The 26329-nt window shown below is 47.1% G+C and overlaps 1 protein-coding gene across 3 annotated transcripts in view; it reads left to right on the top strand.

Moving 5' to 3' along the window:
• The window catches only part of SGSM3 (small G protein signaling modulator 3), a 111719-nt gene that overhangs the window by 34246 nt on the left and 51144 nt on the right, over positions 1 to 26329 (top strand). For all 3 annotated transcript variants that reach the window (XM_075321774.1, XM_075321776.1, XM_075321775.1), the window contains exons 4-11: positions 1932 to 1998; positions 2104 to 2312; positions 9558 to 9665; positions 14209 to 14352; positions 14441 to 14636; positions 15074 to 15219; positions 17051 to 17278; positions 25269 to 25323. In XM_075321774.1, the coding sequence (XP_075177889.1) occupies positions 1932 to 1998; positions 2104 to 2312; positions 9558 to 9665; positions 14209 to 14352; positions 14441 to 14636; positions 15074 to 15219; positions 17051 to 17278; positions 25269 to 25323 (1153 nt within the window). The remainder of the gene's footprint in view (positions 1 to 1931; positions 1999 to 2103; positions 2313 to 9557; positions 9666 to 14208; positions 14353 to 14440; positions 14637 to 15073; positions 15220 to 17050; positions 17279 to 25268; positions 25324 to 26329) is intronic.

Below are 26329 nucleotides of genomic sequence, written 5' to 3'. Positions count from 1 at the left end.
CCAGCACGCCTGACATGGAAAAATACTGAGCCTGAACTGAGCTCTCCCCCACTATATCAGTACTCTGGTGTTACTGGGATCCAAGAAAAACATTGATAAAGAGAGGGGACTGAATATTGTACCAAGCATGACAAAACACAATACAGAACAGAACATGGAGCAAGCTACACAGATACTCCCAGCAGGGAATAATCCAATTCCACCAGGAACTCCACACAGGCACAATCACAAGAAAGTGAAAAACCAAAAGCAAAGGTACAAGACCAACTTATCTGAGAGGAGTTCTGGTAGACACAGAACAGGGCTGGTTTCAGGAAGTCCTTAGAACACAGGAAATAGAATTGCGCACCGGCAAGGAACAAAAGGAAGCTACATAGTTATATAGGCCCAAACCAAATGGCCTGATTGCAAATCCTACTCAGCTGTCCAGTTCCCACTCAACAAGTCAGCTGCATTACCAGCACTGACCACAAAAGGGAGCCCCAAACTGTAATCTAATTCAAATGTATTCACAACAGATGCCCAAACCACGGGAAGCATGAATCAGACCCTGGCTGCATGATTGCTTCCTGGCATGTTTTACTCTGAAACGTTGCTGAGTTTTTTGAAAGCTAACTGGTGGCTTTTTGTTTCGGCTGACTAGACCAAGCCACTCCCTGGTCTGGCTTAACCCCACTCTGCTCCCCATGACTGACAGGTCTTACCCTAATCAGACAAAAAAACCTGACTGCACTCCCAAAATGCAGTCTGAACCGGCGTTCAGAGTAGGTACCCAGTATACAAGGTATGCCTTGACGTGGCTACTGGGCAGATGTAGAAATGGCCATTTTTATATGCTAAATATCTCAAATTTCCGATTTATTTTTTTTTAGCAGTAATGCATATCTATAGTCTTATATGCATGGTTTGCATGCTTTAGCATTTCAGAGTGCAACCATGTTTTTTTGTTATTCTATGTCATGTACAGTTTTGCACCTGTTCAGACTGCATTTTGGGAGTGCCGTCAGGTTTTTTTTGTCTAAATTATGGAGTAATGTCCTCTGACTGCATCCTTCCCCCACTCGCCACAGGTGATTTTATTTTCTAGTAGCAGGTTCCTACTTGCCCATACACATGGAGGTTTTTAACTCCGAGAGAGGCGATTAGAGTAGGTACCCAGTATACGAGATATGCCTTGGCGTGGCTACTCGGCAGATATAGAAATAAATGTTTTTGTATGCTAAGTATCTCAATTTTCCTAGATTTCCTTAGCAGTAATGCATGTATATATTCTTACATTCATTTCAGAGTGCAACTATCTTTTTTTGTTATTATATTTCCCCAAATCAGAGACCTATCAGCCAACTGGGGTGGGAGTGGGGTGGGGTGGGAGAAGCCACTCTTGGACCACAATGGACTAGAATGCCAAAACGTATATGGTCTGATTTATCAATAAGTTTCACCAGAAAAGTAGTCTAAACCGCTTTGAAAAGTGGCCAAATTTTTGAGCAACACAAAGTTGTGCAAAAAATTTAGCACCTTTTGTCGTTTTCATGCCACTTTCGAGCAAGTCATCCAAAATGGGGAGGATTCTTTAAATGCATCCACATTTCTTATGCTAGAAATATTACTCCAGTCGCTGAATGGAGTAACATTTCTTGCAAGGCATGTGGGCCTCTTAATGAATTGGGTTCTTATTCGCACCCGCAGATCATAAGACTGTTGTACGAAACACAAGTCTTAATGAATCTGGGCCAACGTCCCAAACCACATGCAGCATTAGTCTACTATTGGTTCATGTTACTTCTGATCTCATAAAGTTCAATATTATCATCAAGGAATCCGTTTTGGAAAGTACCGGATTATCAAAATGTCTTAATTATAGGATGCCATAAAAAAGTATTAGGCATTATTGAAGTATTTTATGTGAAGTTTTCATGTATCCCTTTCAGAAGGAGCAGACTGTAGATCAGCCGGAGTTTCGCTATGATGAATTTGGATTCAGAGTAGATAAAGAAGGTGAGAATGTAAAAAACAAACAAACAGAAAACTTTCTATTCAGTGTGGATTTGTTGTATTTTTATTATTTACTTTTGCTTTACTCTTCTTCTTTATGTGTTGCAGATGGAGCAGAACCGAATTCAAGTAAGTTGTTGGGAATTCCACTTACAGAAGATCCGCAGCAGAGGCTAAAGTGGCAGGCCCATCTAGAGTTCACCCACAACCACGACGTAGGAGACCTAACCTGGGACAAGATTGATGTAACTCTGCCCCATTCCGATAAGTTGCGCTCCCTTGTGCTCGCTGGAATCCCCCACAGCATGAGACCCCAGGTAATCCATCTAAACGCGCCGCAGAGATATATTTTGCACCAAAATGATTCCTGTGTTCTAGGTGATGAATGATGATATTAAAATGCCTTCATATATAATACAGTTATGGCCTAAAGTGTTGGCACCCTTGAAATTGTTTCAGAAAATGATGTGCCATATTTTTCGGATTATACGACACACCCCTAATTTAGAGGAAATAAATAGGAAAAAAATAATTTTCTTTGTCGCTCCATTGGGAGACCCAGACAATTGGGGTGTATAGCTTCTGCCTCCGGAGGCCACACAAAGTATTACACTTTAAAAAGTGTAACCCCTCCCCTCTGCCTATACACCCTCCCGTGCATCACGGGCTCCTCAGTTTTATGCTTTGTGTGGAAGGAGGCACACATCCACTCATGCATTCTCATATTAGTTATATCGGTTGGAAGAAAAGTGGGCCCCCACGGGGCCCCCGTCATGTTCCCTTCTCACCCCACTACGTCGGCGGTGCTGTTAAGGTTGAGGTACCCATTGCGGGTACAAAGGCCGGAGCCTCATGCCGTTTTCCTTCACCATCCCTTAGCGGCTCTGGGAGAAGTGGGATCCTGACCGGTCATCCAGTTACTGGGACCGTGCTCCCTCCGCAGCCCCTGTGGGAATCTGCCGGACAGGAGTCTATTTATCCTCAGGGACCGGGCCCTGCATCTCTAAGGTACTCTGTGTCCCCATGGGGGCTGTGCATGGAGCGCCTTCATCCCGGACGCTTCAGCAGCTGCTGATTTGTGAAGACGGGCGGACTTCCGCGCCGACCACGCCTGCTTGTCGGCCGCAGTCTTAAATTTAGTCCCCGGCTTCATTGCGGCCTAGTAACAAAACTCCCGCCCCCAGGCCTGTCTGTCAGGGGTAAGGGCGGGACTGCCGACCTGACGTCGGATGTGAGGGCCGGAGCATCCTGTATGTTTCCTCCCCCCTCACTGATCACTGTGGGGACCCCAGATTCCCGCACTTTTCTAGCGACGCCCACGGCTCCACTCCTCCCCAGAGAGCTCCGGCAGCCATTTTTTTGACATTCTGCCGGTGGAGGATTTCCAGGAAAGAGCTTTGCAACTCTGGGAGACCTAAGGCAGGGAATCTGGAGGACACACGCTCCGCTTTTTAGCGGTCGGTAAGCCACACCGGTCACCCGGTGCTGGTCCCCTTAGGGTGCCGGAATATATACTATATATATATATATATATATTTCTGTTCGGTCGGGCTATATACCTTTTCCCATATACCCTCAGTGATCACTCTCCTAGGAGACAACAGCATGTCGTCCACAAGGAGCAAGGGTGCCAAGGCACAGGGTTATTTTGCGACCTGTACCTCTTGTGCGGCTATGTTACCTGCGGGTTCCACCTACCCTCACTGTGAGCAATGCTCGACCCCTGTTTTGCTTGCTCAGCCGGAGCCTCGGTCACTAGTGGGCCCCTCGGCTCAGGTAGACCCCCCTGCTCCCCCTGTCCAGGCGGCAGGGACAGAGTTTGCCGTTTTTGCTGAGAAACTCTCTGAGTCACTTTCACAATCCATGGCTCAGTCTATGGACAAATGGTCTGCCAAGCTGCTTGAAGCTTTGCAGTCCAGACCGGTCCTTACACAGGCCCCGGGCCCTGTTGAATCGTCCCCTCCAGGCCCCTCTCTGTCTGCGCCGCAGCGCGCTCCCAGGGGGGGCACTAGGTCTCACGTGGAGGACTCCTGCCCGGACCACAGTCCCAGACCGGCTAAGCGGGCTCGCTGGGAATCTTCCCCGACTTCTTCACGCTGCTCGGGTTCCCAGCTTGAGGACTCTCTGGAGGACGAGGCGGACGTCGCAGCTCAGGGCTCTGACCCTGACGTTGCTCTCAATCTTGATACACCTAAAGGGGACGCCATAGTAAATGACCTTATCTCGTCCATCAACCAGGTGTTAGATATATCTCCCCCGCCGCCACCTGTAGAGGAGTCGACTTCTCAGCAGGAGAAACACCAGTTTCGGTTCCCTAAACGTACACGGAGTGCGTTTTTCGATCACTCTAACTTCAGAGATGCTGTCCAGAAGCCCAGAGCGGTTTCGGACAAGCGCTTTACTAAGCGCCTTACTGACACACGTTACCCCTTCCCCTCTGACGTAGTTAAGGGTTGGGCTCAATGTCCCAAGGTGGATCCTCCAGTCTCTAGATTGGCGGCTAGATCTGTGGTATCGGTTGCAGATGGCTCATCGCTAAAAGATGCCACTGACAGGCAGATAGAGCTCCTGGTGAAATCCATCTATGAAGCCACGGGCGCGTCTTTTGCCCCGGCTTTTGCAGCCGTGTGGGCACTCCAAGCTATCTCAGCTTGTCTGGCTGAGATTAATGCGGTCACACGTAATTCTGCTCCGCAGGTTGCGTCTTTGACTTCTCAGGCGTCAGCTTTTTCTTCCTACGCCATGAACGCAGTTCTAGACTCTGCTAGCCGTACAGCGGTGGCATCCGCTAATTCTGTGGCAGTCCGCAGGGCCATGTGGCTGCGCGAATGGAAGGCAGACTCGGCTTCCAAGAGGTTCTTAACCGGTTTGCCGTTTTCTGGCGACCGATTGTTTGGCGAACGATTGGATGAGATTATTAAGGAATCCAAGGGAAAGGACTCCTCCTTACCCCAGTCCAAACCGAAGAGACCTCAGCAACGGAAAATACAATCGAGGTTTCGGTCCTTTCGTCCCTCCGCCAAGCCCCAATCCTCTTCGTCCAACAGGCCGGAGAAAGGCCAGGGGAACTCCTATGCGTGGCGGGCTAAGCCACGCCCCCAAAAACCCGCCGGAGGCAATGCCTCCAAGGCGGCCTCTTCATGACTCTCGGCATCCCAGAACCGCATCCTCGGTCGGTGGCAGGCTCTCCCGCTTTTGCGACGCCTGGTGGCCACATGTTCAAGACCGATGGGTGAGAGACATTCTGTCTCACGGTTACAAGATAGAGTTCAGTTCTCGTCCCCCGACTCGTTTCTTCAGAACCTCTCCGCCCCCCGCGCGGGCCGATGCACTTTTTCAGGCGGTGGACGCTCTGAAGACAGAAGGAGTTGTGATCCCTGTTCCCCCCCAGGAACATGGTCGCGGTTTTTACTCCAACTTGTTCGTGGTGCCAAAGAAGGACGGTTCGTTCCGTCCCGTTCTGGACCTCAAACTACTCAACAGACATGTGAGCATCAGACAGTTTCGGATGGAATCTCTCCGCTCTGTCATCGCATCGATGTCACAAGGAGACTTCCTAGCATCGATCGACATCAAGGATGCTTATCTCCATGTGCCGATCCCACCCGAACATCAACGCTTTTTGCGTTTCGCCATCGTTGACGAACACCTTCAGTTCGTGGCATTGCCTTTCGGCCTGGCGACAGCCCCACGGGTGTTCACCAAGGTCATGGCATCTGTTGTGGCGGTCCAACACTCTCAGGGCCACTCGGTGATTCCCTACTTAGACGATCTTCTGGTCAGGGCACCCTCTCAGATGGCGTGTCAAAACAGCCTTACCGTCGCTCTGGCGACTCTCCAGCAGTTCGGGTGGATCATCAACTTCCCAAAATCCAAGTTGACACCGACCCAATCACTGACTTACCTCGGGATGGAGTTTCATACTCAGTCAGCGGTAGTCATGCTACCGCTGGACAAACAGCTTTCTCTGCAGGCAGGGGTGCAATCTCTTCTTCGGGGTCAGTCACACCCCTTGAGGCGTCTCATGCACTTCCTGGGGAAGATGGTGGCAGCGATGGAGGCAGTGCCCTTCGCGCAATTCCATCTGCGGCCACTCCAGTGGGACATTCTCCGCAAATGGGACAGGAGGTCGACTTCCCTCGACAGGAACGTCTCTCTTTCCCTTGCAACCAAGACGTCACTTCAGTGGTGGCTCCTTCCCAACTCTCTGTCGCAGGGAAAATCCTTCCTACCCCCAACCTGGGCTGCGGTCACCACGGACGCGAGCCTGTCAGGGTGGGGGGCGGTTTTTCTCCACCACAGGGCTCAGGGAACCTGGACTCCGATAGAGTCATCCCTTCAGATCAATATTCTGGAGATAAGGGCAGTGTATCTAGCCCTATTGGCTTTTCATCGGTGGCTGGAGGGCAGGCAGATCCGTATCCAGTCGGACAACGCCACTGCCGTCGCATACATCAACCACCAAGGAGGCACTCGCAGTCGTCAAGCCTTCCAGGAAGTCCGACGGATTCTGCAGTGGGTGGAAGCCACAGCCTCCACCATCTCCGCAGTTCACATCCTGGGCGTAGAAAACTGGGAAGCAGATTTTCTCAGTCGTCAGGGCATGGACGCGGGGGAATGGTCTCTTCACCCAGACGTGTTTCGAGAGATCTGTCGCCGCTGGGGAATGCCGGACGTCGATCTCATGGCGTCACGGCACAACAACAAGGTCCCGGCATTCATGGCCCGGTCTCAAGATCACAGAGCTCTGGCGGCGGACACATTAGTTCAGGATTGGTCGCAGTTTCGACTGCCTTATGTATTTCCTCCTCTGGCGATGCTGCCCAGAGTGCTGCGCAAAATCAGGTCCGACTGTCGTCGCGCCATTCTCGTCGCCCCAGATTGGCCGAGGCGGTCGTGGTACCCGGATCTGTGGCATCTCACGGTGGGTCAACCGTGGGCGCTCCCAGACCGCCCAGACTTGCTGTCACAAGGGCCGTTTTCCATCTGAATTCTGTGGCCCTCAACCTGACTGTGTGGCCATTGAGTCCTGGCTCCTAGCGTCCTCAGGGTTATCTCAAGATGTCATTGCCACCATGAGACAGGCCAGGAAACCAACGTCCGCCAAGATCTATCACAGGTCTTGGAGGATCTTCTTATCCTGGTGCTCTGATAATGGTTTTACTCCCTGGCCCTTTGCCTTACCCACTTTTCTTTCATTCCTCCAATCCGGGATGGACAAGGGTTTGTCTCTCGGCTCTCTCAAGGGACAAGTATCGGCGCTATCCGTATTTTTTCAAAAGCGTCTAGCCAGGCTTCCGCAGGTCCGCACGTTCCTGCAGGGAGTTTGCCACATAGTCCCACCTTACAAGCGTCCGCTGGAACCCTGGGACCTTAACAGGGTGCTAACGGCTCTTCAGAAACCACCTTTCGAGCCGCTGCGGGATGTCTCTTTATCACGTCTTTCGCAGAAGGTGGCATTTCTAGTGGCAGTTACATCGCTCCGTAGAGTGTCGGAGCTGGCAGCGCTGTCATGCAAAGCCCCCTTCCTGGTTTTTCACCAGGATAAGGTGGTTCTGCGTCCTGTTCCGGAATTTCTCCCTAAGGTGGTATCTCCTTTTCATCTCAATCAGGATATCTCTTTACCTTCATTTTGCCCTAATCCAATTCACCAATGTGAAAAGGATTTGCACTCATTAGATCTGGTGAGAGCACTCCGGCTCTACGTGTCTCGCACGGCGCCCCTGCGCCGTTCAGATGCGCTCTTTGTCCTTGTCGCTGGCCAGCGTAAGGGTTCGCAGGCTTCCAAGTCAACCTTGGCTCGGTGGATCAAGGAACCGATTCTTGAAGCCTACCGTTCTTCTGGGCTTCCGCTTCCTTTGGGGCTGAAAGCCCATTCTACCAGAGCCGTGGGTGCGTCCTGGGCATTGCGGCACCGGGCTACGGCTCAACAGGTGTGTCAGGCAGCTACCTGGTCTAGTCTGCACACTTTCACGGAACACTATCAGGTGCATACCTATGCTTCGGCAGACGCCAGTCTAAGTAGGCGAGTCCTTCAGGCGGCGGTTGCCCACCTGTAAGAGGGGGTCGTTTTAGGCTCTTTTTTATCGAGGTATTCTTTTACCCACCCAGGGACTGCTTTTGGACGTCCCAATTGTCTGGGTCTCCCAATGGAGCGACAAAGAAGAAGGGAATTTTGTTTACTTACCGTAAATTCCTTTTCTTCTAGCTCCTATTGGGAGACCCAGCACCCGCCCCTGTTTGTTCTTTTGTGTACACATGTTGTTCATGTTGAATTGTTCTTTTGGTTCATGGTTTTCAGTTCTCCGAACATCCTTCGGATTGAATTTACCCTAGACCAATTTATAAGTTTCCTCCTTCCTGCTTTTGCACCAAAACTGAGGAGCCCGTGATGCACGGGAGGGTGTATAGGCAGAGGGGAGGGGTTACACTTTTTAAAGTGTAATACTTTGTGTGGCCTCCGGAGACAGAAGCTATACACCCCAATTGTCTGGGTCTCCCAATAGGAGCTAGAAGAAAAGGAATTTACGGTAAGTAAACAAAATTCCCTTCTTTGAAGTTAAAGAAAAGTGGGTCCATCTTATAATTCTAGAATCTATTTTATAATGTGGATATAGATCACCGAGGGGGGTGGGGGCGCAATGGCAGTGCAGCAGGGTGGCAGCTAAAGGACAGCGGTGGTGACACGAGAGGCTGGGAGGAGGGGTGTCACGGGGTGCAATGCAGGCGTCCTTGAATTCCAGGCAGTGGGCGCAATGGGCTTCAGGAAAATAACTGTAGAGGCAGCGTATGGGCAGATGAGATGTTGGAGAGTTGATATCTCAGTCTGCATGTGCGCCGCTTCCAACGCAATGGACTTCAGGAAAATGGCTGTGTGGGCACGTCCATTTTCCTGAAGCCCATCGCATCCGGTGCCCAGAGATCAATGGCGCCCACATCACACCGCCGCAACACCCCTATCCTTCCAGGCCCATAGAATTGCCCAACTCGTGCCTCCGCTGTCCTTCAGCTGTGGCCTTGCCTCCTGTGACCCCGCTCTGCTGCCGGGCCTCTACATACCCCATCTATATCCAGATTATAAGATGCACCCTCATTTTGGAATGAGACCAAAAATCTATTTTTTTTTGCTGTTGCTCCAATACACACAAAGGAAATAAAGCTGTTTATAACAAAACATATGTAATTACAATGATTTTCTGGGAGAAATACTTCATTTTCTGGAACAATCTCAAGGGTACCAAAACGTTTGGCCATGACTGTATATAGTGTGTGTGTGTACACGCTGCATGCTCATTTTCTGCCGGATTGTCCCTTCCCCTGTATAAGGTGCCCATCAGAGTGACACTGCATGCAGGAGCCAACAGCTGAGCCACATGTGATCACTGCTGCCATAGGCTGCATACAAATCAATGGCAGCTGGCAACGCTTCTATTAATATACCAGTGCCACCAGCCTTCTTTTTAAAAATCGGCCTATTTTGCAAAAGGCAATAAATGTCTGTTCTCTCCTACAATTCAGTCATATAACATATTGCATACATTGCACATTCTGTTATTGCGCAGCTCTGGATGCGACTCTCAGGTGCCTTACAGAAAAAGAGGAATTCAGAGATGACGTACAGAGATATTGTGCGGAACAGCTCCAATGACGAGACGCTAGCTGCTAAACAGGTATGAAGGACGTGAAATTCATGGTTTGTGTCGCTAAGCTTCAAAGGGAACCTATTATTTAAATAAAAAAATTCTATTATGGGGGTTAATCTGCAGGTTAACCCTAGAACGCGCAACCATAGAAATCTACCTAGAAAACAAGTCACCTAGCAAGCCTGCGAGGCCCCAGGTATGCGTTCTAGGGTTAATAGCATTCTGATGCTGTGTGGTCACCACTTTGAAAGCTCAGTTACTTTATTCCACTCGTAGCCTCCGGCTTTCAGTCATAGGGGCGAGGATGAAGCAGTTTCCATCACTGCTCAGTACATAGTGATCGCCTGCTGTAAGCCCACCCCAACACTGACTGTCAGCCGTCAGCTGGCTCTGTATTGTATCAGTGATGAGCTGGCTGTCAGTGCCGGGGCACAGTTACAGCTGCCATATTCTGAGCTGTGACTGTAAGCCTGAACTTCAGGAAAGAATAAACTTCATTTTCACCCTGTGTGGCAGCCAGACAGTTTTCAAACACTATTACTATTTACTTACTGCTGGGTAGTTGCACTTTTTTTTTTTTTTTTTTTTAAATCCTAGGCTATGGTTTTTTTTTAATGTCCACAGTGTGAATATACACCTACACTTTGCACTTATAACAAACATGTGTTCCAGCTCATTTCTTTGCTTTTGGGTTAGTTTTAGAACTCTATTAACTTGAAGGTCAACCCTATATTTGCAGGTTAATAGCTTTTTATGGTATGAGAGGTTCTCTTTAAACTTGTATGTTTGTTTTTTCAATTATATATTTTTGGGCCATTCCTCTCTTTATGGCTTAATGATGTTTAGTCTTTTCTTCTCCTGGTCTTTGAAGTTTGCTAATCTGTTGTTTGGGTTTGACATATCATAATGCAGTCCAGTTCTCCTTACACATAACTGCACCCAAAAAAATATATATATGTGTGTGTGTGTGTGTGTGTGTGTATATGTATATATATAATATATATATATATGTGTGTGTGTATATATATACATATAATATATGTGTATGTATGTATGTATATATATATATATATATATATATGTATATGTGTGTATATATATATATATATATATATATATATATATATATATATATATATATATATATATATATATATATATATATATATAATATACAGTGCCTACAAGTAGTATTCAACCCCCTGCAGATTTAGCAGGTTTGATAAGATGCAAATAAGTTAGAGCCTGCAAACTTCAAACAAGAGCAGGATTTATTAACAGATGCATAAATCTTACAAACCAACAAGTTATGTTGCTCAGTTAAATTTTAATACATTTTCAACATAAAAGTGTGGGTCAATTATTATTCAACCCCTAGGTTTAATATTTTGTGGAATAACCCTTGTTTGCAATTACAGCTAATAATCGTTTTTTATAAGACCTGATCAGGCCGGCACAGGTCTCTGGAGTTATCTTGGCCCACTCCTCCATGCAGATCTTCTCCAAGTTATCTAGGTTCTTTGGGTGTCTCGTGTGGACTTTAATCTTGAGCTCCTTCCACAAGTTTTCAATTGGGTTAAGGTCAGGAGACTGACTAGGCCACTGCAACACCTTGATTTTTTCCCTCTTGAACCAGGCCTTGGTTTTCTTGGCTGTGTGCTTTGGGTCGTTGTCTTGTTGGAAGATGAAATGACGACCCATCTTAAGATCCTTGATGGAGGAGCGGAGGTTCTTGGCCAAAATCTCCATGTAGGCCGTGCTATCCATCTTCCCATGGATGCGGACCAGATGGCCAGGCCCCTTGGCTGAGAAACAGCCCCACAGCATGATGCTGCCACCACCATGCTTGACTGTAGGGATGGTATTCTTGGGGTCGTATGCAGTGCCATCCAGTCTCCAAACGTCACGTGTGTGGTTGGCACCAAAGATCTCGATCTTGGTCTCATCAGACCAGAGAACCTTGAACCAGTCTGTCTCTGAGTCCTCCAAGTGATCATGAGCAAACTGTAGACGAGCCTTGACATGACGCTTTGAAAGTAAAGGTACCTTACGGGCTCGTCTGGAACGGAGACCATTGCGGTGGAGTACGTTACTTATGGTATTGACTGAAACCAATGTCCCCACTGCCATGAGATCTTCCTGGAGCTCCTTCCTTGTTGTCCTTGGGTTAGCCTTGACTCTTCGGACAAGCCTGGCCTCGGCACGGGTGGAAACTTTCAAAGGCTGTCCAGGCCGTGGAAGGCTAACAGTAGTTCCATAAGCCTTCCACTTCCGGATGATGCTCCCAACAGTGGAGACAGGTAGGCCCAACTCCTTGGAAAGGGTTTTGTACCCCTTGCCAGCCTTGTGACCCTCCACGATCTTGTGTCTGATGGCCTTGGAATGCTCCTTTGTCTTTCCCATGTTGACCAAGTATGAGTGCTGTTCACAAGTTTGGGGAGGGTCTTAATTAGTCAGAAAAGGCTGGAAAAAGAGATAATTAATCCAAACATGTGAAGCTCATTGTTCTTTGTGCCTGAAATACTTCTTAATACTTTAGGGGAACCAAACAGAATTCTTGCGGTTTGAGGGGTTGAATAATAAATGACCCTCTGAATAAACTATTCACAATTTAAAAAAAAATTAAAAAAAGAAATAACATTCTTTTTTGCTGCAGTGCATTTCACACTTCCAGGCTGATCTACAGTCCAAATGTCACAATGCCAAGTTAATTCCGAATGTGTAAACCTGCTAAATCTGCAGGGGGTTGAATACTACTTGTAGGCACTGTAGGTATATATATATATATATATCTATATATATATATATATATATATATATATATATATATATATATATATATATATATATATATATATATATATATATATATATATATATATATAATCTATATCTATATCTCTATCTCTATCATATATATATCATATCTCATATATATATATATATATATATTTAATTATCTCTCGAAGATGTATACTTTGCAACAATAAAAGAATATAACCAAAATATAATAGTAAATGATATATATACCGTACATCTTGTTCTCCTTGAGTGAAAGAACAATTTTTTCTTATTATATTTTGGTTTTATGCCTTTATTGTTACAAAGTATCAATTTTTATAAACAAACATTTTTGAAAAATATGACCCAATAATGTTACCCATGACCCACTTACCCCTCAAAAGCACGCCAGGCTGGTGCAAAGATGGAAAAAGTTACAAGAGGGATTACATTTTGTCTCTCTGGTTCAATTTTGACACCCATATTTGAGAACATAGAAATGAATGGATCCATCTCATAATGGACAGCCAGCCCATACTGCAGAGAGCCATCCGCATTGCAAAAAATAATTTCTCTGTGAAAATTATTTTTTCCACAATGTTAAAGGGGTAGGAACAATATATATATTTTTTAAATGCATGTATTTTTGTATTTTGAGGCTCATTAAAATTTTTGCACATTTTGGCTTCTGTACCCTTCTGCTGCACAGGCTGCTGAATGAGTCAACTGACAATCTGTCCTTGAGCTCATTCTGATGAGCCAAGGGGAAAGTTTCTAACATATATATATATATATATATATATATATATATATATATATATATATATATATATATATATATATATATATATATATATATATATATATATATATATATATATATATATATATATATATATGTATATGTATATGTATATATATGTATATATGTATATGTATATATATATATGTATATATGTATATATATATGTATATGTATATATGTATATATATGTATATATATGTATATATATGTATATGTATATATATGTATATATATGTATATATATATGTATATATATATATATATATATATATACATATATAATATATAATCTTTTTTTTTTTTTTTTTTTGTCTGAGCCAATAGCTGATTTATGACCACAGACCAAATCAAAGTTCAATGTGGCAGGATTAAAAGTGCCCGTATAGGCAAAACCATGCAAAATTTTTATTGAAACCGAATTACAAAAATTATGTTTAGCACCAAATACACAGATTTAAATGGAATCTGTCAGCAGGTTTTTGCTTCTTCATCTGAGAGCAGTATCATGTAGGCAAACAGGCCTGGAGTTCAATGATGTATCACTTACATTAGTGCCTGCAGCTGTTCTCTGACACAGTGAAAGATTTTAGATTTTGTATGTAGCAGAGCTCTGAGAGCTGTCCTTGCCCACACCAGGCTTTAAGTTCACATTTCCACAGACAGAAGCTGGAAATCATAGAGGGCACAGAGTCAGACTACAGCTCAGGTACTGCTGAGACCCACTAATGATAAAGATAAGGAGCTAAAGCTAACATTCCAGGTAAACAAAAAAGACTGAGAGACAACAGATTCAGGGCTGAAGTCTCTGTTTTAATACTTGCAGCATGCTGTCTTCAGGTTACATTGCAGAGATCTGCTGACAGTGTGTCTTTAATTAAAAATGAAAATTGTCTTCAAAGATGGACAACCACTCTAATGGCTCCTGATTGTAATTTATTGATCCAGCTAAAGTGTAAAACCAAATAAATGTTCTTATTCCTGCAGATTGAAAAGGATTTACTCCGCACCATGCCCAGCAATGCTTGTTTCTCCAATCTGCAAAGTGTTGGCGTGCCTCGTCTCAGAAGAGTGCTGCGCGGCTTGGCATGGTTGTACCCAGATATTGGGTATTGCCAAGGCACAGGCATGGTGAGTTTGACGTGAGCAATTAGGCTTATTGCATACATCTTTGTAAGTGAGATGTGCTCTATCTGCCATTGTGATCCTTCTTTTTCAGGTGGCCTCATGCTTACTGCTCTTCCTAGAGGAAGAAGATGCTTTCTGGATGATGAGTGCCATTGTAGAAGACTTGGTGCCAGCTTCTTATTTCAGCACCACCCTGATTGGCGTTCAGACAGATCAGCGGGTATTAAGGCACCTCATTGTGCAATACCTCCCACGACTGGACAAGCTGCTGCAGGAGCATGATATTGGTGAGTGTCTGCCTCCCATTGTTATCAATGGGAATCAGCACTGAATTATATAACATGTATAGCCTTGCCATTTCTTGAGGCTTTTTTGGCGGCGAGGACCCTCATACGGATTGACCCTAATGAATGAACCAAGGCAGTGCAAACTGCAAATCCACGGCAGATATCCATGGATCTCCTTCACATTTCTGCTGCAGATTTGTCCGATTTTTGGCATAAAAAAATCATATTTGGTGACCATTTCTGATGAGCTGGATTAGAACACTGTCTAAAGAAATGCCAATATTGGTTCGACTGCTTCTTTTTATTTCTGGTGCTGACCCATTTTAGGCACTTCTATGGATGCGTTCATCATGCACATTGCCCTGCTGCTTTATTAGTATCTGCTTTCTCTTGTGCATGACTTACTTCTTCCATTGTGTCTTTTTCACTGTCTGCAGAGCTGTCTCTCATCACTTTGCACTGGTTCCTCACTGCATTTGCCAGCGTCGTGCACATCAAATTGCTGTTACGGATCTGGGATGTTTTTTTCTACCAAGGTTCACTTGTCCTGTTCCAAAGCACCCTCGGCATGCTAAAACTTAAGGTAAAGTCGGCTTATGAAAAATAACTGGTACTCATTCCCCAACCTTTATCTACATCTTTCTACTGTAGTGGGACGGCCTGTAGATGGGGGTAATATTTGCTCCATTGTAGAGGATTTTCATGTAACACTTAAAGATTTTGAGGGTAGGTGATGAATGTTTTAATTGCTGTAAGTCCCATCACTGGAACACCACCGATTGCTAGTCTAGGGTCCTTATTCCCTGTCCTTTCTCATTTCCTCCAGTAATGAATGGAGCAGTATGTGTAGCGTCAGTATCCCTGTATTACTCTGCCTCTTCCCAGGAGGGACGCTGACTCACTCACCACTGCGGCCGGACTGCATCCTCCTGTGTACTCCCATGGTCATCCATCTTCTTCTCTGCTTCTTCCTCCCGGGGCCTTTACATGTCACACAGGTCCCTCGGGAGTATGCTTAGGGCACGTGCACCGGCCCTGCTCTTAAACATTTCACGGAAGTTTCTCTCTTCCTATGGCTGAGAGGCACTAAGTACTTAAGGTATCCTCCCAGTAGGGGAGGTGCCTGCGCAATGCCTTTAGCTAGTTGCCAGGTCCTGTGCTCCTGTCCCGCTATCTATTCCTGTGCCCACCTTCCCATACCTTCTATATGAAGTGAAAGCTGCACACCCAATTCAGAGAAATATGAACAAGCATAACTGCTTTATGATACATAAGGAATGAAAAATACAACTAGCCATATGAAAAACCTTCCCATACCTGTCTGCCCCTGTCATGCCCACCATACCTATCTTCTTCAGCCGTTCTGTCTGTCTCAGCCCTCCTGCCTGCATCAGAGACTGAACCCACCTGCAACCATGTCCATTGCTGCGTCCCCTATCCTGGGGGTCAGCTGCCACAGTCCTGAACACTGCCTGGGGAGTGGCACCTGGCGTCGACCCTGGTGGTAGCTTAGTTAAGGCCCTCCTACGTCAGGGTAAGCCCCAGTTCCCCATGTGGTCCAATGGGTCCACTCCTGCTACTGCCCACCCCAACAGCGGCGAGCGTTACAATATAGTATAGTGCAGTGCTGCTCCATTCATTGACTATTTGACTACCAGAGATAGCCCTTCCATGTGTTGGGGGAAGAAAAAGTGGTGATCAGACACTGATTACCTATAATAGGGATAGACAATTATTGTCATTACTAGACTTTTTACCAGGTCAAAAGTAACCAGTTTGGGTTCTTGATTTATTCCCACATCTCTCCTAAGTTTTCTGGGTGTTTTTGTTTTTTTTTTTGATTTTTTAAATCCAGAGTCCAAGAATGTTTTATTTTTTATTTAGTGCAAATTATTATGGTCTTTGCCAAGAGGTTTTATCTCACACGATCCTCTGGGGCGTATCTCACAGGATCCTCTGGGGCGTGTCTCACAGGATCCTCTGGGGCGTGTCTCACAGGATCCTCTGGGGCGTGTCTCACAGGATCCTCTGGGGTGTTTCTTTAGGCTGCTCTGCATAATTACTCTGTGAGCCATGCCCCTGAGTAAAGATCATACAAATTTGCACTAAATAAAAAGACCCATATCTCTGGAACTGTATGTTGGATTGTAAAAATAAAGCAAAAAAAAAAAAAGTATAAACTGGAGCAGTGTGAATAAAATTAGAGTAAGAATTGGGCACTTTTGACGTAGTGCCAGGTCCTCTTTAAAAATCAAATTCTTTTACTAATTACCTGTCATTTCTGTTGTTGTATTAGTTGCATAATGGAAACCAAGCCGCATAAACCAACACGCCATAAAATGATAGCCATGTTCTACTCTCCTCTAAGTATACAAGCCAGAATTACTGTAATCTCATTTTTTGTCTACCTACAGGAAGAAGAGCTCATCCAGTCTGAAAACTCCGCTGCTATCTTTAACACTCTGTCGGACATTCCTACCCACATTGAGGATGCAGATGTTCTGCTGCGGGAAGCCATGATGATTGCTGGTACTCTCACGGAAGTTATGATCGAAGCTCAGAGACGCAAGCATCTGGCTTATCTGATTGCAGACCAGGGCCAGCTGCTTAATTCTACCGCGGCTGTGACTAACCTCTCTAAGGTGAGGGGCGAGTTACTGTGCTGGTTTTGTGGAATAGAAATGTCTCGATGGAAAATACATGGCACTTCCTGACCAAAAGCAACGTGGCAACTGTAATGTTAGGCGGGGAATAAAAAGTGGTCGGGGAACCTTTTATTTTGTTTTTGTTCACGAAATCTTACCCAACGTTCCAGGCAAAATCCATTCAGATACTAAAATGATTAATTATTCAGTGGACTGGTGATATTTGCTTGATTGTTGGGTTTCCCACTTCTGGGACCACCACTAATCTCCAAAATGGGGGCTTAATCCCTTGTTCTTTGTTGGCTGGAAGACCATGGCCACGAGGAACAGCCGGTTGTACATTCACGCTGTAGCTTCAGTCATTGTCTTTGAGAATAACTATAGTATAGCTCAGCTATCGTCTTCAGAACTATAGGCGGTCAATCAGTGGCAGGTCCAGGGGATCCCAGACTGTTCTAATAATTACTATCTTGATATATTACCGCTATACTAGAGTTGTTTCACATGATCAACACTTGTCCATATGTCTTATAATTTAAAGAGCATCCATATCCAGGTCAAAAGTAGCCAGAATCTGCTTAATCTTCCATGTGATTTCAGACATATGTTCCTATTTATTTGGAGCTAATTTTCATGGTCTTTATCAAGAGAGTGGGGCTCACAGTATCCTCAGGGGTGTGTTATTAGGCTACATTATATTAACCTGTGAGCCATGCCCCTTAGTAAAGACCATAAAAATCAGCACTAGATAAAAAAAAGCCTGTATCAAAAACAAAAGAAATATTCAGGGGAGCAGCAGGAATGTTATTGGAGCAACAACTGGCCACGTTGGACCTGGTGACAGCTTTTCTTTAAAGAGGACCAACCACCAGGATTTTCATCTATAAACTGAAACCAGTGCTATACTGGCGCTATCATGCTGATTCTATACATACCTTTAGTTGTGAGAGATGTATACTTTCTGAAATACAGGCAAGTAAAGTTTGTGAAATCCAGTGTTACTTGATTGGTAGGTGCTCTGCAGCACCTATCAATCAATAGTGCATTTCACAAACTTTATTCCCTGTATTTCAGAAAGTATACATCCGATCTCACAACTAAAGGTATGTATAGAATCAGCATGATAGCGCCAGTATAGCCCTGGCTTTAGTTTATATATGAAAATCCTGATGGCTGGTTTTCTTTAAATCATCACTATGTAATAATGCAGATCCACTGTCATCTGTACACTTAGCTTTGGAGGCAATCTTTTTTTAAAAGGGTTATCCTATTAGGTTGACCCCTTTATCGCCAATGATTTTAGAATGAGATGTGCAAACAAGTAAAGTACATTTCTTTGTCGCTCCATTGGGAGACCCAGACAATTGGGTGTATAGCTATTGCCTCTGGAGGCCACACAAAGTATTACACTTAAAAGTGTAAGGCCCCTCCCCTTCTGGCTATACACCCCCAGTGGGATCACTGGCTCACCAGTTTTGTGCTTTGTGCGAAGGAGGCAACACATCCACGCATAGCTCCACTTTTTAGTCAGCAGCAGCTGCTGACTATGTCGGATGGAAGAAAAGAGGACACATATAGTGTCCCCAGCATGCTCCCTTCTCACCCCACTGTATGTCGGAGGTGTTTGTAAGGTTGAGGTACCCATTGCGGGTACGGCGGCAGGAGCCCACATGCTGATTCCTTCCCCATCCCTTTTTACAGGGCTCTGGGTGAAGTGGGATTTACCGGTCTCCAGGCACTGAGACCGTGCTCCATCTACAGCCCCTGGAGAAGATGCTGGATGGAGCGGAGTACATCAGGGACATGGCCCTGCTTCCTCAAGGTACTCTGTGTCCCCGTGCATTTGGCGCTCACACCGCAGCATGCTGGGTGTTGTAGTGCGCCGGGGGACATCAGCGCTGCGGCGCCTGTGCCATGGCCTCATTCAGCTTCGCTGAAGCAGGCTCACTTATGGGAACTGGTCGCGCCGGCCGCTGGGACTGCGGCGCGGCTGGCACTTGTAGTGCGCCGGGGACTTCAGCGCGGCCTGCGCTTTTACGGCGGCCGCGCTGATAACTAGAGTCCCCGGCTTTTGCGGCCTGCTTCCGTTCGTTCCCGCCCCCAGACCTGCCAGTCAGGAGAGGGGCGGGACGCTGGCCACTTCCAGGAATCGGTCGCGCCGGCCGCTGGCAGCGGCGCGGCTGGCACTTGTGGTGCGCCGGGGACTTCAGCGCGGCCCGCGCTTTTACGGCGGCCGCGCTGATAACTAGAGTCCCCGGCTTTTGCGGCCTGCTTCCGTTCGTTCCCGCCCCCAGACCTGCCAGTCAGGAGAGGGGCGGGACGCTGGCCACTTCTATGAATCGGTCGCGCCGGCCGCTGGAACTGCGGCGCGGCTGGCACTTGTGGTGCGCCGGGGACTTCAGCGCGGCCCGCGCTTTTACGGCGGCCGCGCTGTTAACTCGAGTCCCCGGCTTCTGGGCCTAGTCTCCCTTCGTTACCGCCCACAGCCCTGACAGTCAGGGTAGGGGCGTGACGCTGCATAGAGCAGCGCTGAGAGCTGGAGTATGTTTTGCATACTCCACCCCTCTCACTGTGTGCACTGTGAATCCGGATTCCCGCACTTTCTCAGGCACGCCCACGGCTTCCTTCTCTACAAGGACGCTGGCAGCCATTAGTGTCAGTTTCTGTACGATACAGAGACAAGTGTGGAAGACCCTGGCATTCTGATAGTCACACAATCGCTGCAACAGGCGTTAAGCAGCACCTGTGGTGCTAACCCCACTAGTGCAGAAGTGCACTTATAGATATGCTTGTACTATATACATTGCACTGTTTGGTCGCACGTTGTATATACCCTCCTGGATTATGCGCAGGAGTTATCAGCATATTCTCTGTGTAAAACAAAGGTGCAGAACCACATGTTTTTCTATACAGCTGGTACAGCATGTACGGCTATACGGCCGGCAGGTTACATAGACTCCCATTATATGCACTAATGGCCAGGGGATGAGGACGGTGTCTGCAGTATTTACTGACAGTTTTTCTGAGACTATGGCTATGATACTAGAAGCCTAGCAGTCCGGACATGTCTCTCACAATATGGGCACTGTTGAATCATTGATCCATGGCCCCCCTCAGTGTGAATAACTAACAGCTCCGGGAATGTCACACGCATCCCAGAGTCACGGCTCTGCACGGACGTCAGTCCCAGACAGGCGGCCTCGGTTTCATCAGGGTCCTAACAGAAGGACTCGCTGTGTAATGAGGCGGAAGTAGCGGCTCAGGATTCTGATCCTGAGACCGCTCTCAATCTGGATACTCCTGATTGTGACGCCATAGTAAATAATCTTATAGCGTCCATCTATAGAATGTGGGTTATTTCTCACAGCTCCTCCAGTGGAGGAGTCAGCTTCACGTATTTTTCTGGACCACTCTGCCTTCAGAGAGGCAGTCCAGGAACACCACGCTTATCCAGATATGCGCTTCTCCAAACGGCTTAGGATACACGTTATCCCTGTCCCCTGACTTGGTCAAGGACTGGACCCAATGTCCCGAGCGGCATCCTCCAATCTCCAGGCTTGTAGCTAGATCCATAGTTGCAGTGGGAGATGGAACTGCAAACTCAAAGATGCCACTGACAGACAGATGGATCTCTGGTCGAAAGCCATCTATGAGGCTGTCGGCGTTGGCTCCGGCATTCTCTCCCTTGGGGCACTCCAAGCTATTTCAGCTTGTCTTACACAGATTGACACGGTTACACGTACATCTGTGCCGCAGGTGGCATCCTTAACCTCTCAAATGTCTGCATTTGTTTCTTACGCGATTCAGGTTATCCTGGACTCTGCGAACCGTGCGGCGGTAGCCTCCGCTACTCCGTGTTTTTAAGCAGAGCCTGGTCTGCTCGTTAAGTGAATGGAAGGCAGATCTGCTTCCAAAAAAGGTTGCCTAACCAGTCGCCTTTTTCTGCTGACCGACTGTTTGGTGAGCGTTGGATGTAACCATTAAACAGTCCAGGGGTAAGGATTCATCCTTTCCTCAGCCCGGACACAACAAACCCCAACAGAGCAAGAGGCAGTCGGGGTTTTCGGCCTTTTCGAGGCTCGGGCAGGTCCCATTTTTCCTCGTCCAATGTGGACTCAAAAGGATCAGAGGAGCTAAGATTCTTAGCGGGCTCAGTCTCGCCCAAAAAAGCGACAGTCTGAAAACCCGCTTCCAAGGCGGCTTCCTCATGACTTGCGGCCTCGGTCGGTAGCAGGCTCTCCCGCCTTGGCGATATTTAGCTGCCATAGGTCAATGACCATTGAGTGTGAGACATTCTGTCTCACGGGTACAGGATAGAGCTCACTTCTCGTCCCCCAACTCGATTCTTCAGAATTTCTCCACCTCCCGGCCGGGCCGCTGCTCTTCTGCAAACAGGGTGCACTCTATAGGCAGAAAGAGTGATGACCCCCGTTCCTCTTCAGGAACAAGGTCACGGTTTACCCCAAATTCTTTGCGGTACCTATAACAACGGGCCGTTCCGTCCCGTTCTGGATCTAAAAATGCTCAGCAAGCTCGTGGACACCAGGCGGTTCCGGATGGATTCCCTCCGCCATGTCATCGCCTCAAGGTCCCAAGGATATTTCCTAGCATCGTTAGGCATCAAGGATGCTTATCCACACGTGCCGATTGATCCAGAGCACTAGCGTTTCTACGCTTCGTTATAGGAGACGAACACCTTCTGTTCGTAGCTCTACCTTCCGGCTAGCGACAGTCCAACTGGTCTTCGCCAAGGTCAGGGCAGCAGTAGTCACAGTCTCAGGGTCACTCTGTGGTCCCGTATTTAGACGATCTACTTGTCAAGGCACTCTCTTAGGAAACATGCCAACACTGCCCGAACGTTGCGCTGGAGACTCTCTAGAGTTTTGGGTGGATCATCAACTTGTTAAAGTCAGATCCGACCCCGACCCTATCGATAACATATCTAGGCATAGAGTTTCTTACTCTCTCAGCGATAGTGAAGCTGCCGCTAGACAAACAGCATTCACTACGGGCTGCAAGCTCTTCTTTAAGAACCAGTCGCACACATTGAGACGCCTCATGCACTTCCTACGTAAGATGGTAGCAATGGAGGCAGTTCCTTTCGCGCAGTTTTACTGCGTCCACTACAATGGGACATTCTCCGCCAATGGGACAAGGAGTCGACGTCCCTCAACAGAGTCGTCGTTCTTTCTCAGGCGGCCAAGGAATCTCTACGGTGGTGGCTTCTTCTCACCTCTTGGTCAAAAAGAAGGTCCTTCCTATCCCCGTCCTGGGCGATAGTTACGACAGACGCGAGTCTATCAGGGTGGGGAGCAGTTTTTCTCCACTACAGCGCTCAGGGTACGTGGACTCAGCAAGAGTCCACTCTTCAGATCAATGTTCTTGAACACAGAGCAGTGTATCTTGCCCTACAAACCTTCCAACAGCGGCTGGAAAGCAAGCATATCCGACTTCAGTCGGACAGCTCCACAGCGGTGGCATACATCAACCACCAAGGAAGAACGCGCAACCGGCAAGCCTTCCAGGAAGTCCGGCAGGTTCTGATGTGGGTGGATGACACGGCATCCACCATATCCACAATTCACATCCCAAGTGTGGAAACTAGGAAGCTGACTTCCTAAGTCGCTGAGGTGTGGCCGAAAGAGTATGGTCTCCTCACCCGGACGGGTTGCAGGAGATCTGGCGCCGCTGACAGAGGCCGGACGTCGATCTAATGGCGTCACGGCACAACAACAATGTGCCAGCTTCATGGCACGGTTTCACAATCATCGAGCTCTGGCGGCAAACGCCTTAGTTCAGCATTGGTCGCAGTTCCAGCTCCCTTAGGTGCCACCTCTGGCATTGTTGCCCAGAGTACTGCGCTAGATCAAGACCGACTGCGGCCGCGCCATCCTCGTCGCTACAAATTGGCCGAGGATGTTGTGGTACTCGGTTCTGTGGTGCCTCACGGTAGGCTAACCGGGGGCACTACCAGACCAATCAGACTGGCTGTCTCAAGGGCCATTCTTCCATTTGAATTCTACGGCCCTCAACCGGATGGTGTGGCATTGAGTCCTGGAACCTAGTGTCGTCAGGATTACCTCTGGACGTGGTTGCCACCATGAGACAGGCTAGCATACCAACGTCCGCCAAGATTGACCACAGGACGTGGAAGATGTTCTTATCTCGGTGCTCGGCGCAGGGTGTTTCTCCCTGGCCGGTTGCATCGTCTATGTTTCCTTCCTTCCTGCAATCTAGGTAGGAAAATGGGTTGTCGCTCAGTTCCCTTTAGGGACAAGTCTCAGCGCTATCTGTATTTTTTCAGAAACGACGACTTCCTCAGGTACGCACGTTCCTACGGGGAGTTTGTCTTCTCAGCACTCCGTACAAGCGGCCGTTAGAGCCCTGAGATCTGAACAAGGTTCTAATTGCTCTCCAGATGCCGCCTTTCGAGCCTTTGAAGGATGTCTCCCTTCCCGTTTTTCACGGGAAGTGGCCTTCTAGTAACGGTCTCGTCTCTTAGGAGAGTTTCCGAGCTAGCAACGCTCTCATACAAACTCCCTTCCTGGTCCTTCACCAGGACAGGGTAGTTCTGCGTCCGGTTCCGGAATTTCTCCCTAAGGTGGTATCCCATTTTCATATCAATCAGGATATCACCTCACCTTCTTGTGTCCTCGTCCAGTCCTTCAATTTCAGAAAGATTTGCATCTGTTGGTTCTGGTGAGAGCACTCAGGTTCTACTTCCCGCATGGCGCTCCTGCGCCACCCGGATGCACTCTTTGTCCTTGTCGCTGATCGGCGTAAACAGTCGCAAGCTTCCAGATCCACCCTTGCTCGGGGGATCGAGGAACCAATTCTTGAAACCTACAGTTCTACTGGGCTTCTGGTTCTCTCAAGGCCGAAGGCCCATTCTACCAGAGCCGTGGGTGCATCCTGGGCATTACGGCACCAGGCTACGGCTCAGCAGGTGTGTCAGGCACCCACCTGGTCGAGTCTACTTACTTTTACCAAGCATTATCAGATGCATACCTACGCTTCGGCAGACGCCAGCCTAGGTAGATAAGTCATTCAGGCGGCGGTTGGCCACCTGTAGGAGAGGGCCGTTTGACGGCCCTATCATGAGGTATTCTTTTACCCACCCAGGGATTGCTTTTGGACATCCCAATTGTCTGGGTCTCCCAATGGAGCGACAAAGAAGAAGGGAATTTTGTTTACTTACCGTAAATTCCTTTTCTTCTAGCTCCAATTGGGAGACCCAGCACCCGCCCTGTTTTCTCGGGGTTTTTCTGTTTTTTCGGGTACACATGTTGTTCATGTGGTATGGTTCAGTTCTCCGATGTTTCCTCGGATTGAATTGGTCTTTAAACCAGTTATTGGCTTTCCTCCTTCTTGCTTTGGCACTAAAACTGGTGAGCCAGTGATCCCACTGGGGGTGTATAGCCAGAAGGGGAGGGGCCTTACACTTTTAAGTGTAATACTTTGTGTGGCCTCCAGAGGCAATAGCTATACACCCAATTGTCTGGGTCTCCCAATTGGAGCTAGAAGAAAAGGAATTTACGGTAAGTAAACAAAATTCCCTTCTTACGATATCGTAATTGTCAAGGGCATGCAATGAGACAATTTGCTACCACCTTGTGATATAAACATTGGTTTAGTTTTCTGCAGGCTGCTTGCAACTTATTAATATCCCAATAATAAAATCGTTAATGAACAGTTCATTGTACTTTATAATTTTTTGTTACCTTAGGGATAAATACTTCCATTTTCTTGGCTGTACACAGGTTGTGTAACACAATATATAACATTGTTCAATGTTACCCATATGTACGGTAATTTGTTATTCTTTTTTGCACTATGATGTACACTGGAGGGACATGAATGTATTAGTTCCACTGATTCCACATACACTGTCATTATCCACCTGGGCCATATACAGTCATGACTACATGTGACACAATGGCTTTGTAGAGTGGTCAGAAAATAATTACTTCCTTCTATATGTCCTCAGATTATGAGAAGGCAAAGTCAGCGCAGAAAGTCTGGGATCACAACCCTTTTATTTGGTAGGTATTTATTTCACATATGATTGAGCTTATTCATTTAGCCAGTGTCTTTTTGTCAGTTGTCACTGTGAGCTCATCCATGATTCTTCTTTTCCCAAGGATATTTTTTACCCCTCTCTCAAAAAGAGTTTCTTCCTCTTTAAGGGATTCTCCAAGAATGTAATATAACGGCCCTCGTTACATAATTCAAACAGCAACCAATCCTAGTCATGTGTCAGCGCGGGCTGCAGTCTAAAGCTATGCCCACAGGACAGCATACCCGCGTTTTTTGCTGCAGAAAACCTGCGGATTTATCTGGATTTTCCAGATAAATCCGCAGGTTTGCACAAGTACAGACACTCCCCATGTTACCCTATGGGATTTGAGGCGTGCTGTATCAATGGTGCGGTATGTGCAGCTGCGGAATATGCTGCGGATGTCCCGCAGCCACATGTCAATTATTCATGCGGAAATATCTGCGGAATTCCCGCTCCTCCACTATGGAGATGCAGGGTGGGACTTCCGCAGGTATTTTTGCGCTTGTCCCTCAGGTTTACCACAACAAAAATGCTCGAATCCTGCTGCAATGGATAGCTGCGGATTCCGGGGAGCAGCTGTGGTAAACATGCGGACAAACCTACGGCAAAGTGTGCGGGTACGTTGTCCAGTGGGCACATAGCCTAAAGAAACACAGCTCCTAAGACCTGTGTCTCAACTGACAGAGGAGCTGTAATGTAAGCACACATTCCCTAAGTTGTCGGATAAGTGTGCAACAGGAGAAGCAATAAATCCTCTCTTCCGTTGATTGAGCACGGAGGACTGAAGCTGGAAAAAAATCCTTAGTGCTCAGGGAGCGATGAGATTTATTTCTTCTCCGATCACACACTACTTCTTGGGTCCAGGATACATCTGTGCTTATGATACAGCTCCTCTGTCAGCAACTGTTTCTTCAGACTGCAGGAAATACTGACACGTGGCTAGGAGTCGCTGCAGTTTGAATTATGTGATGGGGCCATTTTGTTACATT

The sequence above is a fragment of the Anomaloglossus baeobatrachus genome, chromosome 8, assembly GCF_048569485.1.
Source record: "Anomaloglossus baeobatrachus isolate aAnoBae1 chromosome 8, aAnoBae1.hap1, whole genome shotgun sequence".
NCBI classification, from domain to species: Eukaryota; Metazoa; Chordata; class Amphibia; order Anura; family Aromobatidae; genus Anomaloglossus; species Anomaloglossus baeobatrachus.
Note: the sequence above shows the minus strand (reverse complement) of the source record. Positions and strands in the feature narration are given on the sequence as shown.